The 24,634-nt window shown below is 36.8% G+C and overlaps 2 protein-coding genes across 38 annotated transcripts in view; both read right to left on the bottom strand.

Annotated features, from left to right (window-relative positions):
• Nucleotides 1-5,176, bottom strand: part of camk2b1 (calcium/calmodulin-dependent protein kinase (CaM kinase) II beta 1) — a 59,224-nt gene extending 54,048 nt beyond the window's left edge. For 13 of the 35 annotated variants that reach the window (XM_059551178.1, XM_059551179.1, XM_059551168.1 and 10 more), the window contains exons 1-2: nt 4,909-5,175; nt 1,538-1,632 (exon numbers count right to left, since the gene is read on the bottom strand). In XM_059551178.1, coding sequence (XP_059407161.1) covers nt 1,538-1,632; nt 4,909-4,970 — 157 coding nt within the window. In that variant the 5' untranslated portion in view covers nt 4,971-5,175. Of the gene's footprint in view, nt 1-1,537; nt 1,633-4,908 lie in introns of all 35 variants that reach the window. The other 22 variants (XM_059551145.1, XM_059551153.1, XM_059551155.1 and 19 more) reach the window with 4 other exon arrangements.
• Nucleotides 5,177-6,092: 916 nt separating this feature from the next.
• si:dkey-13n15.2 (protein transport protein Sec24C) lies at nt 6,093-23,651 on the bottom strand. 3 transcript variants are annotated; one of them, XM_059551141.1, is made up of 22 exons: nt 23,633-23,651; nt 23,336-23,376; nt 22,365-22,620; nt 22,201-22,274; nt 18,190-18,258; nt 17,970-18,081; nt 16,747-16,874; nt 16,399-16,534; nt 16,199-16,302; nt 15,354-15,466; nt 14,075-14,266; nt 13,900-13,990; nt 13,700-13,804; nt 13,435-13,602; nt 11,666-11,762; nt 11,233-11,381; nt 10,944-11,082; nt 10,155-10,276; nt 9,465-9,644; nt 8,432-8,629; nt 7,096-7,185; nt 6,093-6,909 (listed from the first exon to the last, which is right to left on the bottom strand). In XM_059551141.1, exons 3-22 carry the CDS (start codon nt 22,597-22,599, stop codon nt 6,769-6,771), a joined length of 2,643 nt encoding a protein of 880 aa, XP_059407124.1. In that variant the 5' UTR covers nt 22,600-22,620; nt 23,336-23,376; nt 23,633-23,651; the 3' UTR covers nt 6,093-6,768. The 3 variants fall into 3 exon arrangements, with proteins under 3 accessions (XP_059407124.1, XP_059407125.1, XP_059407126.1); XM_059551142.1 differs by lacking the exons at nt 23,336-23,376; nt 23,633-23,651 and adding an exon at nt 23,197-23,301; XM_059551143.1 differs by lacking the exons at nt 22,201-22,274; nt 22,365-22,620; nt 23,633-23,651 and having other exon boundaries at nt 23,336-23,626.
• Nucleotides 23,652-24,634: the final 983 nt, after the last annotated feature.

The following is a 24,634-nucleotide window of genomic DNA, read 5'->3' as shown; positions in this document are numbered from 1 at the left end:
CTGTTTTTACTGTGCTTTTAATTAACAGTAGCCTTCAAAAGCATTAAAAATAATCATATTGACCCTTTCAGACGGAAGTGTATGAATTCAAGTCACACACACACAAGAAAATATGACCAGGACATAATCTTGACAGGTTTTATAATGGCCAGTCTTGTCTGCATCAAGGTTAACAACTAAAAGACTAATCTTACAACTCTACATTCCCAACCTTAATTTGATTTCCTCTGACCACGCAATCAGAAAGCAGCGTGTCTCTCCACACAGGCTGTATTTAGAGGGCTGTTGGGCCTATTTTAAAATGGTTTTCAGTGCTTGTGGAATGAAATACATGTCAAGTGCTTGTTCTCCACATTACACATTCTCACCACAATGACCACACAGCCGAGGGGACATGATGAGGATGACACTCTGGCAAAGCAACTGCTGGCTTCAAGTTTCAAGAGGGAGGACAGAAGGGCATAAAAACGATTTACACCCCTCAACAGCGGGATGCCGTAAAAACTGAAAATCTCTTTCTTCCATTTCATTGGTGCCATGGTCTTTGGATCTGCTATTGGCTCTGACAGTAACCATGGAAGCAGATTTAAATATAGTTATGAGCATGTTGTGGAACTTTGAGTGTTCTGTTATTGAATTTCTAAGCATTTAAAAAGGAATCCTAACATGTATTTTGTGGAAATGGTACCATGGTATCCTTTGACTTAAACACTACAGCACATGAAAATTGTAAAAAAAAGTACTATGTAGGCCTAGTGTTAATTTTGTAAACTATTTTTTATTTAGTCTTAATCATAGTCTTTTCAAATTAGTCTTGTGTCAAATGTACGCAAGTTATTATCATGTTTAGTCAACGTTGTCCTGTTTTTGTTTAGTCAAATTTTAGTCTAGATTTAGTCAATGAAAGCTTAGTTACATTTTCCTCATGCTGTATAATGTTTAATGATAAAAATAATTTTTGCCTAAATTGATTGTTGTCATTTATTACATTTATTTATACACACATTAAAGCTCACGTACAAGAGAGGTGTACAGCAGTCCGCAAGAATATTTTGCATGTTCATACGGTCACAGTTATCATTTATTGACCATATTGTCATCTTGTTTCAGTCATGGAAAAAAAGCTACAATTTTTTGTCATAGGTTTCGTTTACCATGCTATTACCATCTACCATCTATCTCTGCACACAATGAACTTGGAATGAAATGGACATTTTTTTAAATGCATCTTAATAAACTTACTGTGAACAATTCATGCATGTTTCATATTTAATTTTTAAAAAATCTTTTTACATTGCGATGTCATAATTAATGGATAAAACCAAATTCCAATAATAAGATTTTTATTTTTAAATAACCCGTCTGCCTCGGAAGTATGTCACAATAAAGAAAAAATTATCTTACGTTACCTGGTAACATTACAACTTTAAATGACTATGTTTCACATGTTCGCGTTGTATGTTAGTTTTAAAATTGTATGTTATACTGTTACGATAAAAATTTGAATATTTCAGAACATCTTCAGGAATTGACTAACCTCTTGCAGAGAGTTTTTTGGTGTTGATGATTTTGGCGGCATATTCTTGGCCCGTGCTCAACTTCACACATCGTCGCACCACTGAAAACGCTCCCCTGGGAAAAACACAAATTCATTGAGACTTCAAGTATAAAGTCGTGACAGTATAATAGCAACATAGCCATAATAGCTCTGCATGTTAACAGTGAAGTTTCTGTTGTATGAAAATTACAATTAAAAACATCAGACAGACTGCCTAAAACCCTGGCAGCGTGTTTGGTGTTTGTTTTTAACATTTCAGGAGGAAATCAAGAGAAGCAAAGAGAGCGAGATAATGGCCCCCTATGTTAAAAACGTAAGATTATTTATTAATCGCAAACATCCCTACATCACACTGTCAGACTCTTTTGCAGTAGTGGCTGTTCAACTGTGAAGGCTGATGCCACTAAAACAAGTGCTAATTCTGGAAGCCTGTATTAATAAATTATACTCAACAGGATTGTGTTATAGGTTTAAAACCGCAGAGTAGGTTTGTCATGTTTAATAGGTTTTCTCAACTTATGCCGAGTGAGAAAGATGCCCGGGCCTAAAACAACATCTTTGCAAAATCTACATTTACGCAATAATGCGAACACTGTGATGCAGATGAAGTTTGCCTGTTTTTACAATCATCTTATGTTTATCATACATGAGTTTTGATCAAATTCAAATAGGCAGTGAAACTCTTCTACGCAGGTAGGGCTGAAGGATTTGTAAGGAATAAATCTAATTGCTTTTTTTTCTTATAATAACCATGATTGAAATATCCATATTAATAACAATAAGAATTCATAAAAAAATAGATTACAATAATAATATTAGAATATTACAATAGTTATATTTGTTAAATATTTTTAAAAATATTTCTTATTATTTTAAGTTAGTAAAAAATAGTACTAGCAGTAGTAAATATTCATCAAAATGAAAAATATTACTATTACGGTATTAATATATATAACGATATAGTTAAAATCTAGTATTTAATTTAAAAAAAACATTTATTTACAGTACTAATATTTAATGTTTCTTTTCAAATGTATTACTTTTTGGCAGAAAACTCCAGGGAGCCATTAAAGCTTCTCTTTTGTTGACAACAGCCATTATAAGTGCTTCTCAATACACATTTGTTTAGAGCAACTGCAGAGATGGAGCAGAATTTGTAGGGAACCAAGCTTCTCTAAGACACTGAAAGCACTGGATCATGGGCTGTTAGCGAGTAATTTAACACAGTGCTGCCACAGTGCTTGACTTTCTTAAAACATCCCTGTTCTTAGTGTGGACAATACACTGGTGGCAACAAAAAAATACCCAAATTAACTAAACCACTGCCAATCATGTTAAGGGTCGTCTCTAGGCAGTATTTAACAAAACACAGTCACCCGTAAGTGCTCTTCAGTAGGGCCTATTTTTTGTCAGGCCAGTTAAAGCCCTTGGTGTCTATTAAAGTGATTTATAAGAACTGTGAGTGTGTGTGTGTGAGAGAGAGACACAAAGACTCCAGCTCCTTCTCTACAACCACCTCTCCCTGCATTAATGGGACGACATGCGATTCTGGACTACAATGTGCTGTCAGAGGTCAGATAATATCTGCATATTTCTGCTGGTTTGAGCAGCAATGTGCAATTTGTATGATTCTGCTAGACCGCAAGGGTGATTAGACTCCTGCCCTGCTGCCCCTTCAGAGCCGTGAAAACATCACTATGTTTCCTCACCCAAATCCTTGCTGTTCATTTCTCTTCCACATTGTCTCACCATTCATTGCTCCTGTAATACTTGATTTCCAGAGGGAATTGACTTAACCTCTATATTTAATCCCAGTTCTAAAAAAACTTAAACTAAAGAGATGGTCAAAACCAGACAGCTATGCATATAAAGCACTGACTAACCAAACCCAGATTAATATTTCTACACATAATCAATGTCTCATTATTATCAAGGAATTATTTTTGGTTCTTACAAAGAATGATTTTCTGGGTACATTTTATATGCGATAAAAATTAAGAATAGGAAATAGTGCCATCATACTAGTAGCAGTTTTTATAGTAGTAGTCTTTTTCGCGAAAGAGTCCTTAACGCGAATTGGTTTTTTCCAAACAGTTTTTTTCAAAGAACCGATTAAAAATAACAATTCAATGATTCCATTAGGCCATGACAGCGCAAAATATTAGGAGCTCAAAAACCTTTAATATCGCACCACTTGCTAAAATCAAAGTGGTTTAGCTCTTATAGGTTACTTACAGTCTAAATATCATTTGTGTTTGCAATCCTAAAATACTTATTCATTTAAACCTCTTTTTTCCCCCTTCTGAATCAACAGTAATCCAATCTGAGATAAACCAGTCAAGACGCAAGAATATTTCCAGTACGTCTTATTTGTTAATATCCTTGCTACTGAAATAAAGTTATCCTAAAAACAAAAAACAAATATTCTATCTGTTCAGCCGAAATGGATAGAGTTCATTCGAGCGTCTCTCGAACCGATTCAGTCAGATTCGTGAACCATACAGAATGGTTTTGTTAACCGGATAAACCGAGTCCTTCAAAGGATCCGAATCAACGATTAGTTCACATTTCGGACATCGTTATATCATAAGTGACAGACACCCTTGAGCACAAAACCAGTCATAAGTTGCACAGGAATCATTTGTAGCAAAAGGCAAAAATACACTGTATACATTGATTTTTCTTTTATGCCAAAAAATAATTAGGATAAGTAAAGATCATGTTCCATGCAAACACTTTGTACATTTCCAACCTTAAATATATCAAAACTTAATCTTTGATTTATAATATTGCAAAGGACGTCATTTGGACAACTTTAAAGAGGATTTTCTCAATAATTATTTATTTTTTGCACCCTCAGATTCCAGATTTTCAAACTATTGTATCTTGGCCTGTTGGCCAAATGTTTTCCTAACAAACCATACACCAATGGTAAGCTTATTTATTAAGCTTTCAGATTTTGTATAAATCTAAATATCCAAAAATGGGTCCTTACGACTGGTTTTGTGGAAATGCCAAACGCAACCCAAATGCACACTGAATTTTGCACTTGCATGTTTACTTTTACATCCGATCATGAAATAGCAGCTTCAGGGCGTTGCACTTATCAATGTTTGCTGCATCTGCGGTAAGTGGGTTGTTTTGAAATCCTATTAGCAGGACTGAGTGCTGGTCAGCGGATCTTGGCAGGACTTGAGCGTGTCTATCTCCTCCCTCGGTGACAGCACGCTTATCGGGGCACCACCACGCCTCGTGTTTGCTGTCAGGTCAGTTCACTTCCCCTGCCCAAATATCATAATGCAATGATCCACGCAGGACACATGCACAACCGGGAACCTCGTGATACTCACTTGCCCAGCTCCTCGTACAGCTGATATTCGTCCGTGAAGCGCGTACATGTGGTCGTGGCCATGTCTTCCCGTCTCGGACACACTTCAAGAATTAAAAATCGTTCTCAATTCAGCGAGCAAGAGCGTCCTGGATATTCACCTCGATTTTGCGCTCAAAAAAGCTTGCTATGCGTTGAATTGACAGGTTAATGGTTGAGTAGGGCAGCGTGTATGCTGACGGCGGGCGTCCTCACCCCCGCGCTGTGCTCCAATCGCCTGCCTTCAAAATAGACTGCGCGAGCGCCACCTATCTGCGGCAGGCGGAACGCGCGTGCGTGGGCGCGCGCTGCTGGGGTACTGTTATTGTAACTCCAAATAGGGACAAACCACGAGGGGGGCTATTTGTATTTCGATGAGCTCTTATTACGTAATCCCTATAGCGTCGTGTAAACCAAACGAAATATAAATAAAGCATCGATGGTAGACCTAAACAAAATATCTAATGCATGCATAACAAACATCGTGAGTCAAGCATTTCAATATACAATACACACTTTTTACGTTTGTATCTTATTGCATTTTAAGTACATATTTCATTTTTTTTTAGTTATTCTGTTTTATACTCCCTTATGCAGTTTGTTTTCCATTATATGCAAGGGTCCATTCAGATGAATTGTGTTATTATTCATTTTATATGCATGACAGGATCATAATGTTGTCTTTTGCATTCATAAGGATACATGGTAATAGGGTTTTTTTTTCCACGGAGGGGACTGATGACTGACAGGGCTTTTGTTGGCTTCCACTTTTTCCACTTTCACATGCACATGAAATACACAAAGCGTTATCTTGTGTGTCTGCTGAAATCAAGTATGAGAAAACTAGTTCTTTTTTATTTTTAAACTAAAATGGTCAGATGCATTAAAAATGTTTTTGGGTAATAGTTCCATCATGTTTACATTGCTCATTTAGTGTGTTTAAGCATTAGATAACGAACATGGACTCCCACTCGGATATTTCATATTCAGCTCAATGTCAACATCATTAACCCCAATTACACTAATTATACTTGGTATGTCTCATTAGGAGTGTTTCTCGCTGCCTTTCGGTTCTCTGTGGAGGAGGGACAGAAATTCACGAGAACATAGACTGGAAAGAAGATGAATGCTAAAGAGATTCAGCCGAGAATGATTCAGAGCCAGTCACACATTTACAGTTATTTATTCATTTTTTGGAGAGAAAAGTATTTTCTTCATACAAAAGAAATGTTACGTAAATTATTAAAACCGTAAAGTGTTAGGTCCACATGCTGTTGGCCCTTTGAAACATATCAGGGGTTTTATCAAGACATTAAATATTGAGGTGTAATGAGACTGAAAAATAAATTAATATATTATTGCCTAACAAATATTAACACGCACACTCTTACTCACCACTGCCAGTTGGGCAAATTCATGAATTCAATTCAGAGTGCAATATTCATGACACAAGAGCAAATGTTAAATCAAACCCGGGTCTAGACCCACACACACACACACACACACACACACACACGCGCACACAAACACACTTCAAATAGAGAATCATTAATAACTGAGTCTTTGATGGGAGTTCAAACAGTATTCAGTCATTCTGAGCCCTTGAAAATTAAAGGACTAATCTTAATATTAAGTATGTCTCCTAAAACAAGCTGGTCACATCGAGCTTGCATTTACTTAAGTTGTAAAATATGAATATTTCAGAGGTAAATGTATGGTAAAGCCAGACAGAATTATTTTTCCTCATAGATTTAAGAACATCACCAATGGCTATAGAGGAAACCAAAGGTAAACTACATTGGGACTGAACTATCACAAAGGACTTGTCAATGAGAACTGAGTGTCACACGATAAGACGCAATGCATTGACATGAATGTGAAAAAGGAAGTCAGCGTATGAAGCTCCACCGTTAGGACTCTTGTCCTCCACCAGGAGGCGCTGCAGAGACTCCTCACAGCTGTCTCCCTCCCGCAGCAGCTTTAGCTGAACAAGAAAATTAAAATTAAACGTGTTTTACTGCCAAAACTGACTTTGAAAAGAAAACTGTTAAATCCAATACTGTGGTTTGATTGTTTTGTTGCAAAAAAAAAAAAAAAAGTTAATTCTGTATCCACATCCTGTCAGTTCCTGAATTAAACATTGTGCAAATGAAGGGTGTGAGTCATTCACCTGGAGAGTAACAGGTGCGGATGACTGCAGAGAGCATATGAGAGCTCTGGTGCTGATGGAGAGAGAGTTCTCAAGCACTGGGAGTTTGATCTACACAGAACATACAATACACACGCTATGTACGAGGGTAAAGATAGGGTGACCATATGAGCCATTTTCCTATTTTTTTTATATTGCCTAAAATATCCAGATTTTGGCTGTTTGTGCTGTGCAGATCGATCATTGTATGACATTCATAAGAGCTATAGAGAGCAGAGCAGACGGCTCTTTATGCATTAAAATCACTCTCTTGGTACAGCGACGCTTCAAGTTGAATGAACGAACAAACACCTAACATGTACGTGTATTTGCATTGCTATGATCGTTCTCTGTAGATCTCACCTTCTCACACGCCACGATTGGTTGATTATGTACCATACCTGCATGTTATTGGTCAAACTACTTTGGATGTTTTAGGCAATATAGAAATCCTGGCAAGGACGCGTCCTGGGAAAATGGCTCATATGGTCACCCTAGCTAAAGTGAAGTAAAAGCACTAAAATACAATAAGTGCAAAATACAAAATGCAGTAAATGCCTTGAATGGGTACTCTCTCACACACACACACATTTCTAATATTACAAAAGATTACTTTTTCAAATAAATGCTGTTTGTTTGAACTTTCTATTTACCAAAGAATCCTATATTTAAAAAAGGTATAAATTTCCACAAAAATATTAAGTAGCAACTGTTTTCAACATTGATAGTAAAAGGGAATGTTTTTAAGCACTGAATAATCATATCAGAATGATTTCTGAAGGATCATGACACCAGTGGAGTAATGACTGGCATTTCCCTTTATAGAAACAACTAAACAATCAAACACTTATTTCAAATTGTAATATAATTTTACAAAATTACTATATTCTTTATCAAACATAATGCAGCCTTGTTGAGTTTAACTTCTTAAAAAAGAAGTGTAATTAATATAAAATACTAAAATAGTGTTTTGACAATTTAGATGGATGATTAAATAACCAACCAACATAACTAATCAGATTCAGTCCCAGGAAAAGAGATTCATCTGAAAGGTAAACTTATTCTATGACTATCTACGTATATCTAATCCTATATATAGTTCATGAACCCACTATTTGTCAATGACCCATTATCTAGTAGTCTATTATGGTAGAAAACAGTAGATTACATTTTTAAGTTTTCATTTAAAACATGTATACACCCCTCAGATTCTCTCTTAGACGAACTGCTTCTATGAAATGTTCTCATTTGTCAGTTACTTCGAATAAAGCGTGCTAAATGCTAATGTAAAAGCCAACTCAGTGTGTCCCCGTCTCACCTCTCCAGATGTGAGGTAGGAGAAGGAGTTGGTGTTGAAAAGCTGTAGAAGAGTGTGAGGAGGCACACAGCTGCCCACCCAAAGGAGCAGTGCCAGTGGGCAGAAGATCAGATACAGACCCCCTGGATCCAGACTAGAGACAGTACAGCGCACGGCTTCCCCTAATGATGGCATGTTGGCATTATCAGCAGAGTCAGACTGCAGGGGTGAGACGGGTAAACAGAGACAGTGGCATCATCATCCAGTCAAGAGAGAAAGCATCAATATTTTAGGAAGTTTGCATTGGATTAAAATGTGACAATGTGAAGTTTGGTGGACTTCCATGGCTTTAATCTCCCATTCAAGTCACAAAAAGCTACTTTTAAATGTACTGTACTGTAGTACCTTAAAGGTACAGTCACCTGGTTTTATTGGTTTTGACACTATTGGTTTCAAATTTTGTCTATTTAAGAATTTTTTTGGTTTTCTTTCTTTTTAATATATATATATATATATATATATATATATATATATATATATATATATATATATATATATATATATATATATATATATAACTTATTTTTTTATTACCAGTCAACAAGCTGGTGGTTATTTATTTTATTTTATTTTTTATTTTTTGGTCAATATGTTCTACAACCAAGAAATGGCTAAATAAATCAGGAATGCAACCGTTTTAAATGCTGTTCATTTAAATGAAAGTTTGATACAAATATTGATCACACATTTAAAAAAGAAATGTCTAATTTCAGCAAACATTCAGTGTGGAACTAATATACTGAGCATTCCTAATTATAACTGTCTTTGGTGCCAGAAATCTTGATTTACCAAGTAAAAAATAAAATGCTATAAATAGACAGTGAGAGTACAGTAGATGCATTTATTGCTAGAGTACTGAAGAATGTGGCGTCTCTCAATTCTGCCATGTGCATAACAATCCAACTGAGAATCATGAACTCTTACAGACAAGGAAACAGTCTCGTTTCAGTGACTAATTTGGATGAACAGAATGTTCTAGATGTCTGTCTCTCACCAGAGGCAGAATAAGTGGGTAGAACTGAGAAGCAGTGCTCCGCGTGTCCATGGAGATGATGAGGCTACGCAGCTGTAGACGCTGATGTACAGAGCTCCGCATCCCAGGCAGCAGCACATCGCTTTTGCGCAGACTGTTAATGTAGACAGGTACAGCTTTCAGAAACTGAGGCAGCACCAGCTGAAACACAGAGAAAGAGAAATAGAGGAGAATGACATTCAAGACTCTTTTATCCAAATGAAACAGGAATCTCTTTGAATGGCTTCTTAGTATTGTTATCTGTGCCTGCATCATTAAAAGGGGAACGAATCGTAAAATTAATTGAGTGTATTAGACTGTCAGTCATCTCCTAAAAATACTTTTTTCCCCTTAAATACTAGAAGACTTCACGGGCCTAAAATATCTGATTAAGCTCTAATTACACAGGTTGCTAATAACTGTCTAGGGCCTTTTGCACAAAAAAGGCAATGTGACAAAAAGGTGAAAAATGTAGGTAAGAAATATTAATTGGATTGAAAATGGTAGGACCTTACTTTTTAATTGGTATCACCAAATCATAGTTTAATATGTCTAAATTATAACTTCATCTGAAACTGTATGATAAATCTCTATAGTATCCGAATATTCAAAAGCGTGTGCTTGTCCAGTATCTTATGAAGCTCATGAGAGAGAACTACATGAAGAACGCACCTGTCCTGGGGACACAGAGGAAGTGCAGCTTTGTTTCCTGAAGCAAGCCAACATCTCTGTGACCTCCGTCTGTAACTCCTCACGCAGGGACTGCAGCGGACTCTCCAGTGCTAATGAATACACTGACACACACACACACACGGCAAAATAAAGGTAGAAATATTATAAAGTCAAAACAACCAAATTGAAGTAAAATAAGCAAGACTTTGCTCAGTGCAGTAATGCACTGCTATTTATGATAAGTGATTATATAAGCAAAGACCTGTAAAAAATATTATTGCATTTATATTACATATTATATGTACACTACCATTTAAAAGTTTGGGTTCACCAAGGCTATATCCATTTGATCAAACATTCAATAAAAACAGTAATAATGCGAAATATGACCACAATTTTCAAAAATGCATATTGCATATTCATATATTTTAAAATGCAGTTGATTACTATGATGTCAAAGCTGAATCTTCAGCATCATTACTCCAGTCTTCAGTGGCACACGATCCCTTAGAAATCATTCTATTGTGCTGATTTGTTGATCAATATCAGTGTTGAAAATAATTGTGCTCCTTAATATATATATATATTTTGATGAATAGAAAGTAACAGCATTTATTCAAACAGAAGTCATTTGAAACAACGTCTTTACTGTCACTTTTAAACAAGTCAGTGCATCCTCTCTAAAAAATGACCCAGAACGTTTAAACAGTAGTGAATATATAAAAAAAGTAAATAAGGTCCAATTTGATTTAATTTTAGTATTTGATTCATATTCATCTTTTTGAATACATTTCTTGCAGTAGAATGTGAGGAGCGTCTCGGCCTGGCTGCTTCTAAAGGTGTCTAGCGGATGACAGGAAGCGGACAGAATAACGGTGTGTATCCGTGTCCTGTTCTCTCCGGAGGAGCTACTGTATGACAGCACAAACTACACAAGCAGATGAGAAGACAATCAAACCAGTGTATTAATAAAGAACTCATCAATTTATTAATCACATCCATTAATCTCAGATAAGTGTCATTAATCAAAATCTGAGATTGACTATTATGATAATTTATATCATCACATCAATACTACCTGTATGGCTACACCCCTCGATTCATCCAAAGACTTGTTGTGAGTGAACTCAAATGCCAGAGCTGTGCGCCAATCAAGCGCTGCCATGGCAACACAGCAGGAGTCAGGACCGGCGATGAAGGAGCCATAGCAACCAGATATGCGCATCTCTGCAGAAACACAGCGACTGAGCTGTTAATACTGTATACCCACCAGCTATTTACAGATAACATCTGGCACTCATGCATCGAAGTCAAGTTACAAACAAGTGACTATCTATTAATAATTTGATACTTGATATAGACTATGACCTATATTAGTATACTATATTAGTATACATTTCAAAAAATGAATTCAAAGCTAAAATACAGTCTTAACGTTTAGATGGTAATAACCTTCTTAGTTCCTCTCTGTCTTAGAATCTGGCTTTCTAGATTCTTGTATACGCAATTACCTTTACTGATAAAAACTCTGAGCTGAACTTTGAAGGCCATTTGCATATTCACACATCTGCTCAGATCAGCTCGGAAGCATTCCTGTTCCAGCTCCGACTGCAAAGAAAAGTACATGGAAAGATTTAGTATGAAATGACACAGTTTGTTAACACTACATTAAATATGGTTGTCACTCTTCTTTTGAGTGCTTAATCCGGTTCTATTCACATAGCAGGAAGCAGACAGAATAAAGTGTGCATCTGTGTCCAAGATTAGTTATTTATAGAAGTGACATCCACATTTTGAAAACACCACTCCTGAAAAATTCACTCTGATTACAATTAATCCACATAGTGTACAGAACCAAGCTAAAAGACTAGTTGCTAATGCTGTAACGTTGCTTTCTTTGAGACATTGACAGTTTGTTACTAGAAAGTCAATGAAAAACCTAAAAATGATGACTGGTTTTGCTTATGAGGAAAAAGAAAAACATAAAGAAAAGATAGAAATAAAAGAATATGTGACAATGGCATTACACAAAACAAGACATCTGACAGGTCGCTAGTAGTATTATACTGACCATGAGAGTATAATGTTTGGGGCCCTATGAAATCAGTTAAATTTTTTCCCAAATTCCGCTTTATTATTTTCCAAATTCCATTTTTTTCTGTTTACATTTTTCTGTATTCCCTTTTTTTTCTTTTTCATTTTTCTAGACTCTGTTTAAATAATAATAAAAAATAATAATAAAAAGAATGTCTAATTAACTGAAAGCATGAAATACATAATTTACCAGTAATTTATTAAACATTCAACAAAAAATTTTTTTTAAGGCCCTATGAAATGTTTTTTTTTTCCTCACAAATTCAGTTTTATTTTTACCAATTCTGTGTTCCGTTAATTTTCTGGATTCCATTTTCATTAAATTTTAAAATAATAAACCCCAATTAATTCATTTTATTTTATTTATTTACCAGAAATATTTGCTCTTGAATTTAAATACTGGTAAATTTCCTTAAAAAATAATGTTTTAATAATAATTTTATTAGTAGTAGTAGTAGCACTATGATTTAATAATATATTTCTTTTACAGTTTCTTCAAGTTAAACTGAACTTTTATTTTGACGGGTTACAGTGAAGACCTATCGTTTCTGTTAGTATATGATATGACTAGTTTTTTTCATATGCTCATAAAGTGACACTCAAAGCAGTTCTAGAGGTTATGTTTATGTGTTAATGAACTCATATCGAGGCGGCAGAGGCTGGAAAAACCTACTTCAGTATGTAGTACATGAAACCGCATGTCTTCGCCATTCTTTCATACAAACACACAGACCAGAGCAGGATTCATATTTAAATAGTCTTTTGCAGTTTTATATTCACATACCTTAGTCTAATCTAAATGTAATTCTACACATTTCCAGTAAATCTGAATCTCTGATATCTGGTTGCATGGTCATGTTATCATTTAACAGACATTTTTCATCCATCACTACAGTGCTCTAATTGCAGAGGACTATGATGATAGAGCAGGAAGGCAACCTTTGTAACACTTCCAGTTAATAGGATGTCTACAAAAGCCTTGTATTAGCAGCAGAGATTTTTATCAAGTACAAACCATTATGACATTCCAGGCTAATTCTCGAGGCAGCCATAGGGTTGTTGTTTTTTCAATTTTCAAACGTGTGCAGCGGTTTTAAAGTAATTCGGCTCTAAGGTTTTCTTCGTCTGACATAATAGGACGTGAGGGTGTAACTGATGTCGACTGAGAGCAGATGGCATTTATTACCTGTAGACTGTTATAGCAGATGACCCCACCCCCTGTGAGAGAGGGGATGTGTCCTGGCCAAGCCCCGCCTACTTCTTGGTGGGAGAACACAAAAATGTGCACGCTGCAGCCTTGACTGACACATTCTTTAGCCAATGAGATCGAAGAATCTGGTCCTTGGAAGATGGACTAATATATAACCAAGAGGAAGCAGATAAATAAAACACTTTTAGATCATTAACATTATGGACAATATTGTGGAAAAACTGCATGTTCTATAATTCACCTTCACTTTGCTAGAGCTGAAGAAACCTGAGGAGCTTTTCAGATTTGAGCCTTCAGAAACAGGTGAGGAATGGAATATCAATAATTTTCCTGGAGATGCTGCATCCTTTTGAAATGAGACGCAGGAGATTTATAAATCAACATTTGACGCACATACACTGAATTTTTCAGCATGTTTAAGACTCATATTAGGGCTCTTGCCTGGAGAATCTTCAGCCCTGCAGAAACAGCAAGCTCCGGTGAGCTAAATCTATCTGGCTCAGAGGTGAAAAATGAAATTTCCTGTAGAACTCTGCCCAAGAAGAAAGGAATAGTTAACTATATTGTAGACTATTTTGCTCTTCTTTTAATAATAATTAAATTAGTACAACAAAACCTCTCAAGAATGTGTATGCAGACTTTCAGGGGCACCAGAAGGCCCTCCACCACAGGAAGCTCCAGCTCCTCACAGTCAGTGATGACCATCATGTGAGGGCGGGACAGAGCCGGACTCAGGTTATACAGATGGATACGGCTGTCATAGGTCATCAAACCCACTCGAAGATCTGATCGCTCAGTTTCTCCAGGCCTAAAACAAAGAAACAACATTCACAAGACAAGATTTCAAACATTAGGAATGGACATGATTGTGAAAATAATTGTAAATGTTAACATCTAGTGATGCGCGGGTCGTCTCATAACCCGGGTTGGGGCGGGTTAAGAAATTGGCACTTTATTGCGGGGCGGGTTGGGGCGGGTCACTAAAAACAAAATGTTTAAAAATCCATTTATGTTGCATGGAATTTAGTGGTGGAAATTTTGATTCTTTCCAGAGATTCGTTGATTTTCAGTTCGTTCACCAAAATGATTCATTCACTGATTCGTTCAGTGACCATTTCTTCATATTACACAAATACGCCAGCAGTTGGCGAAAAAGAGTGTCTTATGTGTTATGTCTTAAGTCAACGAACGTATTTACTTGTGACAAAAACTGATTTGGCTTTATTAAAGTGTGTGCATGATCGCATTAAATAAATATTCTAAATAAATTGTTCAGATTAACAAAGCACGAGGTTTTATCGGGGATTAAACGTGGAGTTATGTTCTGTATTCCAAATATGAAAACAAGCGTATGTGCACCAATAACTGCGCTTTGTATCTGCTGATTGCTGATCGAGATTTACATGCTTGGCCGACTGACCCTGTATACTCTCATTCATTTCATTCACAAACGAGATGTATCAGTTCATTCAACTCTTTCACCTACGAGAAGATCGTATTCGTTCAATACATTCAACAAGTCACATGCTCCGTAACATCTTGAGTAACTCTTTTTGACAGGATGAAACAGTTCACAGAGCTGTTCACGAGCTGCGCATGCGCTGCTAATAGTCTTTTACTGTCTATGGTCAGTGGATTACGTAAACGAGAACGATTCGTTCACCTAAAAGATTTGTTCACGAACGAACCACCATAGTGCAATTACCTATAGCCTATATTGATAAGGTTATGATACGAAGGTCTAAGTAGCAATGTAACTTCTGTGATGTCCCCGATGTGCGGGGCGGGTCAAGAAATTTTACTTTATTTGCGGGGCGGGCCACATCATTTCATAAAAGCAGGACCCGCGGGTTGGAAAAAACCCCGACCCGCGCATCACTATTAATATCCCTTACCCATTTAAAGCTTGCAGTTGAGAACAAATCTGCTTACAAATGTGTCCTAGCTGCCCCGTTCTCATCGCACTGGCAGACACATCTATCGCCAGCAGCAACACCGCAGCTTTACCCTGTTAAGTAGATCATAGTCAGGGTTATTCAACAATTTAGATAAAACGGGCATCAACTACTGTATATACATTACTATTCAAAAGTTTGGAGTCTCTTTAAATAAGTCTCATGCTCACACAGGCTGCACTTATTTTATTAAGAATTATAGTAAAACAGTAACACTGTAAAACATTATTACAATTAACCACTTGAGCTGTTATTTTGATTTTTTGAGAATTAGGCATATGCAATATTGGACCCACCGGTGGGTCCCCAGAGTTGATGTGGTTAAAAAAAACTGTTTTCTCTTTTAACATACGTTAAAATGAAATTATACCTGTGATGCAATGCTGAATTTTTAAGCATCATTACTCCAGTCGTAAGTGTCACACAATCCTTCAGAAATCATTCTCATATGCTGATTTAATGCACATTTATCATGCTGAAAACGGTTGTGCTGCTTAATATTTTTGTGGAAACCTTGATACTTTCTTTTCTGGATTAACAAATACAAGGTTTCAAAACTACCACGTTTCAATTGAATGTGTCCTTGCCAAATAAATAAGTAAATAAATAAAACCTTACTGAGCTCAACATTTTGAATAGCAGTGTATATATATATTTTTTTTTTCCATGCATTGAACTAGCTGTTTATATTAACCCTAAATTAAATTTTTATTAAATACTGATGCGTAATCTAATCTAATACAGTTACATATAGTATAAGACAAGAGAAAAATAAAGTTCAAAACCGTCTGTTTTTCCAGGATCTCATATGAGCCGAGACTGAGTTCAGGTTTTTTTTCGCAGTCAACACGGCGGCCGTGATTAGTGGGCTGATAGGACTGCCATGGCACTATGAGAAAAATACATAGTTGAGTGAAGATGGAAGGACATATGTGCACAGCTTTAACCGAAAATTAAGAATGAGTGCAGGCCAAGCAAGACTTACCTTCATTAAGTTTGTGGCAGAAAGGGCAGTAGAATCTTTGCCCGCAGTCCTGCCAGCTCATAGCAGGGCTCATGAAGGCCCCGCAGTGTGCACAGCCCTTAACACAATCTCCCGCCTCACAAACTGGCACCTCACGCTGTGGAAAACATTCACATAGCATGTTTACAAGAGCAGGCCACAAAAAAACACTGAAGAATATGTGAAGGTGATTGGGATTTCTCAAGACGACAGAATGACTCACAAATAACATCCTAGCAAATAAGAAAAATAAAAGTGATGTTTTTAAAGGGATATCATAATCATTCTAAACCTCCCCACATACATGTTTACTGTTTTTTCCATACGTACTTCTCCTTTTTCCGGCCTGGCCAGTGGACACACGACTGCACCCAGCGGGAGACGGCTCTTCTGAGCTGACTGAGGATCTACAGGGAAGCTGTAGGACGTGCAGCGGATAAAACGAGCTGTGGCATTACCTGGGAAGCACAGGGAACAACAACAAAAAAAAGTGATTATGCATTGTATTGCACAATATTATAATCTTGTTTTCACTTAATTACAACATCTCGGACAAGAAAGCAACCTGCATACTTAAAAAGTAACTTTTTTTCTCTTTTTTGAGGAAAGTAGTATTAGTAAAAAGAAATTCATAAGGTCCAAACTGCACTAAATGTTTTAAATTTAAAGAAGTAATTCACTGCTGACAAGACTGGCATTTAATAAAACTTGGCTGCAGAAATTATGCAGTAGAAATACAAATTTTGTTAATTACACCGTGATTAGAGAAAATAAAAAAATAAACTGTGGTGTTACCTATTTCCAAAAAGGTAGGGAAACTTCAACACCCATAATGCACTGGGTTCGATCTGACTATTTATGGTTAGAGAAACAAAAATGCAGTAGTAAGATCTGTAGTTTTACATTTTGATAAACAAGGATATTTGTACACGTTGTTCTTTTTCAAATACCACTGACATTGGAACAATACAAAGCATTAAAATGTTAACCTTTAAATTATTATATTAAAAAAATAATAATAAAAAAGATCAGAATACACAATTCATTTTTAATGCTTATCAGTAGATAGTGTTTTTGGTGCCAGGTCATGTTGTATTTGGCCAAACAGCATTTAAATCATAATTATTGGTTGTAGCCGTAATATTAGTATTATTATATTATTATTAATAATAATAAAAAAAGATCATATTATTACTTTTAAAACAGCCTAATTAAAGAAAGAACACTGAAGCTGTTTTGGCAATGCAAAGCATACTGTGTGTTTTGTCCTAGTGTCAGCAGGACTCTGCTGTATTTATGAGACTGAAAAACAGCAGCTGTGTTTGAGATTATCATGATGTCTCATTATAAGAACACCTGTCAAAAATGTCATTACCTTTGTGTGTCTGGCTCCATCACTGTCTGAAAGTCAGTTAAGGTCAAAATCATTTCAACAAAAGTACAACAAAAGCTGTTGTGATAAGAAAACCAGGTGCATCACATTTATTTTTCATGTGAATTTGGGAACGAAGTTAAAAGATAATGAGGGCTAAAGCGGGTCATAGTGACAGTACCTCTGTCCTCCAGGGTGCATTGTGTTGAGGAGAGAGGGGGAACTGAAGATTTGCATTCTGAAACAAACACTTTCCCCTCCCACTGGATCCTGTCCTCTTTAATCACCTGGACCTGAACATTTAAGAGACATTTAGACACTGAGACAAAATAAAACAGCCATACTGATACCTGAGCTGTCTTGATGGAAACATTACAGAATAAGAGTGCCGGTTCATTTACCACACTGGGTAGAAGCTGAGGATCCAGGCCGTACCGAGACTCTGTCTTAGAATTTGACACTGGACTCGTCTGACAAAAGAGAGGAAAAGAAAGTGATCCTTCAGTAAATTCAATACAGATCTTATGGGCCACATACTTGTATAATACATGAGACTGAGACAATTCAAACAGACTGCAAATGCAACACTAAATTTCTACCACATCCTAACTTTTCATCAATCACACCCAAGCCATACTGATGACACTTAAAGAGCACTTACTCATTAAAGTTCACTCTGTCTGGGGAAAAGAAGTGTGATTGTTACGACTTTTTATTGGAAATTTCTGAATTTCCAGAACTTTAATTGTTGAGAAGGGGGGGTAATTTGAATCTGTGCTAAATCCAAGCAGCTCGAGCTCGAGGCCGTGGGGAAGCAGATTCGTGACATGGAGGTGAGGCAGGCCCAGCTGAGAGAGCGGAGAGCCGCGCTGGAATCATCCCGGGCTGACGCTCACAAGTCTGGGGTAAGTATACAGCGTGCTGTTAACAGTCCCACCACGTCTACTCCGTGTGTTTCTCTGCACAGGCCCGGTGCACCCAGGACGCGATCTTCCCAGATGTCCTTCACTCCGGCGCCGGGACACCACGGACCCTGGGTGCATCCACAGAGGAGGACGCGAGCCAGGCCCCAGGCGACGACTTCTTCGAGATCTCCACACGGAACCGCTTCGCTCCCCTCCGCGAGACAGGACGCGACGCTGTGATCATCGGAGACTCCATCGTCCGACACGTCCGTGCTACGTTAGCCGAAGGTAAAGTGCACACTCATTGTTTCCCTGGTGCTCATGTTCTCGATGTTTCTGCGCAGATACCCACAATCCTGAAGGCCGACGAGAGCCCCAGAGCGGTCGTGCTTCACCCCGGGGTTAACGGCACCACGCTGCGGCAGACGGAGACGCTGAAGAGGCACTTCAGCAGCCTGATCGAGACGGTTCTCAGCCCGACGCCCGCGCCGACGATCATCGTGTCAGGACCACTGCCCACGTATCGACGAGGACAAGAAAAGTTCAGTAGACTTTTTGCTTTAAATGAATGGTTGTTGCCATGGTGTAAAGAAGAGAAACTGCTATTTGTTAATAACTGGAATCTTTTCTGGGAGCGTCCTAGGCTGTTTCGCGCTGATTGGTCTGCACCCCAGCAGAGTCGGAGCGGATCTGCTCTCAACATCTGACAACATCTCCAGGACACTTCGCTCCATGTGACTAGTAAGACAATTCTCTAATAACTATTATGATGACTTTTGTTCCACCCGCTTAAATGATAAAAGTACTTGCGCTGTACAATCTATTAAGACTGTGTCTGTTCCCCGAATAGTGAGGTCAAAATATAAATTTAATGTAGGATCTAGAAGAAATCTTATCGTGATTAAACCAGAAACATGTAAAGTAAATGAACAAAAACAATCTTTAAAGTTTAGGCTCATAAATATTAGATCACTCACACCCAAAGCAGTTATTGTAAATGAAATGATCACAGATAATAGTTTTGATGTACTCTGCTTGACTGAAACCTGGCTAAAACCAAATGATTATTTTGGTCTAAATGAGTCTACTCCACCGAACTACTGTTATAAGCATGAGCCACGTCAGACTGGTCGTGGTGGAGGTGTTGCAACAATATATAGTGATATTCTCAATGTTACCCAGAAAACAGGATACAGGTTTAACTCTGAAATACTTCTGCTTAATGTTACACTGTCAGACATGTAAAAGAAATCTAATGTATCTCTTGCTCTGGCTACTGTGTATAGACCACCAGGGCCGTATACAGAATTCCTAAAAGAATTTGCAGATTTCCTCTCAGACCTTCTGGTTACAGTTGATAAGGCGCTAATCATGGGAGATTTTAATATTCATGTTGATAATACAAATGATGCATTAGGACTTGCGTTTACTGACCTAATAAACTCTTTTGGAGTCAAGCAAAATGTCACCAGGCCCACTCATCGTTTTAATCATACACTAGATCTAATTATATCGCATGGAATCGATCTTACTGCTATAGATATCGTACCTCAATGTGATGATATTACAGACCATTTCCTTGTATCGTGCATGCTGCGTATAACTGATATTAACAGAGTGTGTTAAAAATGTAAAAGATTGGACGGCCAATAATTTTCTCCAATTAAATTCGGATAAGACAGAGATATTATTTATTGGACCAAAAAACACTACACAGAATCTTGTAGATTACAATCTGCAACTAGACGGATGTACTGTTACTTCCTCTACAGTCAGAAATCTGGGTGTTATATTAGACAGCAACTTGTCTTTTGAAAATCATATTTCCCATGTTACAAAAACTCCATTCTTCCATCTTAGAAACATTGCCATGCTATGAAACATGTTGTCTGTTTCTGATGCAGAAAAGCTAGTTCATGCATTCATGACCTCTAGACTGGACTATTGTAATGCACTTCTAGGTGGTTGTCCTGCTTCGTCAATAAACAAGCTACAGGTAGTCCAAAATGCAGCAGCTAGAGTCCTTACCAGGTCAAGAAAATACGATCATATTACCCCAATTTAACAGTCTCTGCACTGGCTACCTATTAAGTTACGTATAAAGTTACAAATTATCATGACTTACCTATATGGCCCTAAATGGTTTAGCTCCTGCGTACCTAACTAGCCTTCTACCACCCTACAATCCATCACGCTCCCTAAGGTCACAAAACGCTGGACTTTTGGTAGTTCCGGATAGCAAAGTCCACTGAAGGAGGTAGAGCTTTTTCACATTTGGCTCCCAAACTCTGGAATAGCCTTCCTGATAATGTTCGGGGTTCAGACACACTCTCTCTGTTTAAATCTAGATTAAAAACGCATCTCTTTCGCAAACATACGAATAATGTATCTTTTAAATTGTGAGTGTAGTTGTATCTGATCAAATGTGCATTCTTATTCTTTAGCTTGGGTTAAACTAATTAATTTTACTTTGTTGGAACAGCAGCTATGCTAATGATGTCTCTATTTGTTTCTATGTTTTGCCAACTAGGATTTACACAAGCTCCAGTCTGGATACAGAACACCTGAGAAGAGATGATGCTGACCCTCAGAGGACCCCAGATGCTAACCCTGAATCAACAACAGAACTAACAATTATTGCTACAAGTGTGACTGCATCATATAATAATTATTAATTATTGATAATATTAATAATGTTCATCATCTGGCTGATTACGACTTTCATTTTTATTTTTATTTTTATGTTTTATTATTACAAAATTTTTCTACAAATCCTGTCATACGTGCACAAACTGACAGTCACCACTTATAAGCGATTACTAAATATTGTAGAAACATAATTTTCTGAAAAGTTGCTTTGTAATGATTTGTATTGTAAAAAGCGCTATACAAATAAACTTGAATTGAATTGAATTTTATTTAATGAACATTTTGTTATATTTATCAAATCACTAAATTAGTGCTAAAAGTCCATCATAATGACAGATGCTTACACTGTCATTAGTAGAATTTTTTTTGTAACTTATTTTAAAATTGATTTTATTGTATTTTACTTTAAAAAAGATTTTATCATGTTTTGTAACAATGTAGTATTACAGTGAGAATTTTGGTTTCAATGCATATTAATCTGGAACAGCTAAATGATATATGATTACAAGATAAAATATAATGAGTTCCTGTGGCTCAGTGGTAGAGCATTGCGTTAGCAGCGCAAAAGGTTGTGGGTTCACTTCGCAGGAAACACACATACAGTACTGGTAAAAAAAAAAAAAGGAATATATATATATATATATATATATATATATATATATATATATAGTCTGAATGCACTGTAAGTCGCTTTGGACAAAAGCGTCTGCTAAATGCATAAATGTTATATAAATAACGAGAATAGGATTTTAATTAGTCTGAAAAAAAAGAGAAATTGTACCCTGAAATACGACATAAAAAAAGAAAAAGAAAAGGTCCAATAACCCCCCGATCTCCAATACACTGTCATGCACTTACTGGTAATGAGACGCTTCTCTGTGGCATTCCTTGATTCGTCATATTTGTAATCTCAGGAACAGGCTTTAACACTCCTGCAATAAGACAGGATCAAAAATGTTAACATTTTCTTCCATGAGACAGCAATAGATTGTGATGTATTACTGAAGATGTATTATTCTTACCCTGGTAGCTTTGCTGTGAGGAGTCCCAGTACAGCGACTGAGGCCAATGGCCTGCTGTGGTTTCTGTCGTGTGGGTCATGGGGGTCACACTCTGCTGATCTGGGTTCAGGTTTGGATAGTGATATGAAGGAAATGGACAGCTGGGTGGAGGCATGGTTGGGGTCCTGGGACTCTGTCCGGCCCATGGCTGTGGTGGTGGATGTGTACAGCTGTGGTTTACTGCAGGAAACTCCATTCTATGACCAATTCAATTGACCTTTATAATCAAAGACAACATTACAGAGCAAAGTCATTCCTTTTTATTTGTGACCCTGGAGCATAAGTAGCACGGGGATATTTGTAGCAACAGCCAAAAACACACTGACTAGGTCAAAATTATAAATTTTTTAATGATAAGAAAATTGGTATAGTAAAGATCATGTTCCATGAAGATATGTTGTACATTTCCTATCGTAAATAGATCAAAACTTAATTTTTGATGAGTAATATGCATTGCTAAGAACTTCATTTGGACAACTTTAAAGGCGATTTTCTCAGTATTTTGCACCCTCAGATTACAGATTTTAAAAATGACTAGTTGTATCTCAGACAAATATTATCCTATCTTAAACAATACACCAATGGAAAGCTTATTTACTCCGCGTTCAGATAATGTATAAATATACATTTTTTAAAAAGGAACCTTATGACTGGTTTTGTGGTCCAGGGACCAGGGTCATATTTCATAAAATTGAATGATAATCCAAGATTAAGACCAAAAAAACAGTATGTAAACTGTAACCTTTCTGCCATGCATGATGCAAAATTTGTAATCAAAACCTTCTTTATATACATAAAAACTCGGTCTATTAATATGTCAGTCATCCTGTCGAACAGTGATCAGCTGATCGTGCATCACGTCACTCCGGTATAAATGCGCGCATCCGTCTGAATGTATTTGATTCCACGGTACTGAGAAAATGAATTTTTACCATGCGATGCTTCATGCTAGGAGATTTCAGCACGAGTCGACCTGAAATTGAGAGAGATAGCTGGTATTAGTACGGAAATACGGGTATTGATGCAGAAAGCCTTCGCATGGATACCGTCAGATCACATTTCTAATGTGTCAGTCTTCAGCTCCGTCACTGCTCAGATGGTAGAAACCTCAGAACGCATAGAAACATCATAAACATTGCATTTTAATATTTCCAAAAGCCCTCCGTCTTCCGTACTAAAAGCACACCGTTATCAAAGCCTGTACTGTGCGCACAGTGAATACGTCTCACCCAAATTGTAGTTGTAATATCATGATCATGACCTCAAGGTGGCAGAACTGCGTCACCAAACACTTCCGCCAGAGACAAACAAGGACTCATATACGCAGAATAGGTGTATTTTATATGTTACAAAATATTTGCTAAAATTAATATGACCAACATCAATACAATTTAACACGGAATCTACAAATGCAAAATGTTATACAAGAGTTTAGTTGTTTATTTATTTATTTCAAGTGCTCAGTTCAGTTACAAACATTCCAAACTTGGAGTCTGTAAATTAAAACTTCCAGATTAATATAAATCCTCTAAACCTACACCACACAATCACTGTGCTTAGATGATACCTTATTTATTTTGGATAAATACAGTTCTTAATACAGCATATTTTATGCACAAATACTGCATTAAACCCTTTAGTGAATCTTATTCCACCCTTTATCTCAGCCACTTTTTTTGTGTTTTTGTTTTTTGGTCCTACCACTTAGGCATTCCATAACTTTTCTGTGATGAAGAAGAAATTCTGAATATTGTATAAATAACATTGATCATGTCATGTTGTTAGTGTGCATGTAAACCAATTACTGGTGCAAAATAAGTGAACAATGTGCAATTTCCTATGTGCAGCATTCTTCTATGTAACCTTGTTTGTAATGCAAGAATGGCAACAGTCATTTGTAAATTTAATGTGTCTGGCTTCCAGAGTCACTTCCAGTTATTTTAGCTGTACAAAACAGCTTGTTATGCTGCTTGAAATTGCAATTTTTATTCTTATTATTGCCATATTATTTTAATATGTCTTAATTATAAACACTCTGGTTTGTACGTGACAAATAAAATACCAAAACATTTTCAGTATTATTATTTTATTTACTTTACAAAGCCTGACATTTTTGCATATGGACAATTAGTAATTCCAATTCGGCATATATGAATAATTTGCAAAACAGGCATGCTTTTATTGGTTAATGTGCACATAGAGGCCAGCTATTTACACAGTTGTTCATCATA

The sequence above is a fragment of the Carassius carassius genome, chromosome 5 (genome assembly GCF_963082965.1).
Source record: "Carassius carassius chromosome 5, fCarCar2.1, whole genome shotgun sequence".
NCBI classification, from domain to species: domain Eukaryota; kingdom Metazoa; phylum Chordata; class Actinopteri; order Cypriniformes; family Cyprinidae; genus Carassius; species Carassius carassius.
Note: the sequence above shows the minus strand (reverse complement) of the source record. Positions and strands in the feature narration are given on the sequence as shown.

What these genes read in the sequence shown, in the direction of transcription:
- si:dkey-13n15.2 (XM_059551141.1), bottom strand. Translation starts at nt 22,599, where the DNA reads ATGGAGTTTCCTGCAGTAAACCACAGCTGTACACATCCACCACCACAG. An exon ending in CAACTGCAAGCTTTAAATGG is followed by an intron (nt 14,267 to 15,353) that starts GTAAGGGATATT and finishes TCTTTGTTTTAG; the next exon opens with GCCTGGAGAAACTGAGCGAT. An exon ending in CCTCTGTGTCCCCAGGACAG is followed by an intron (nt 9,645 to 10,154) that starts GTGCGTTCTTCA and finishes TCTGTGTTTCAG; the next exon opens with CTGGTGCTGCCTCAGTTTCT.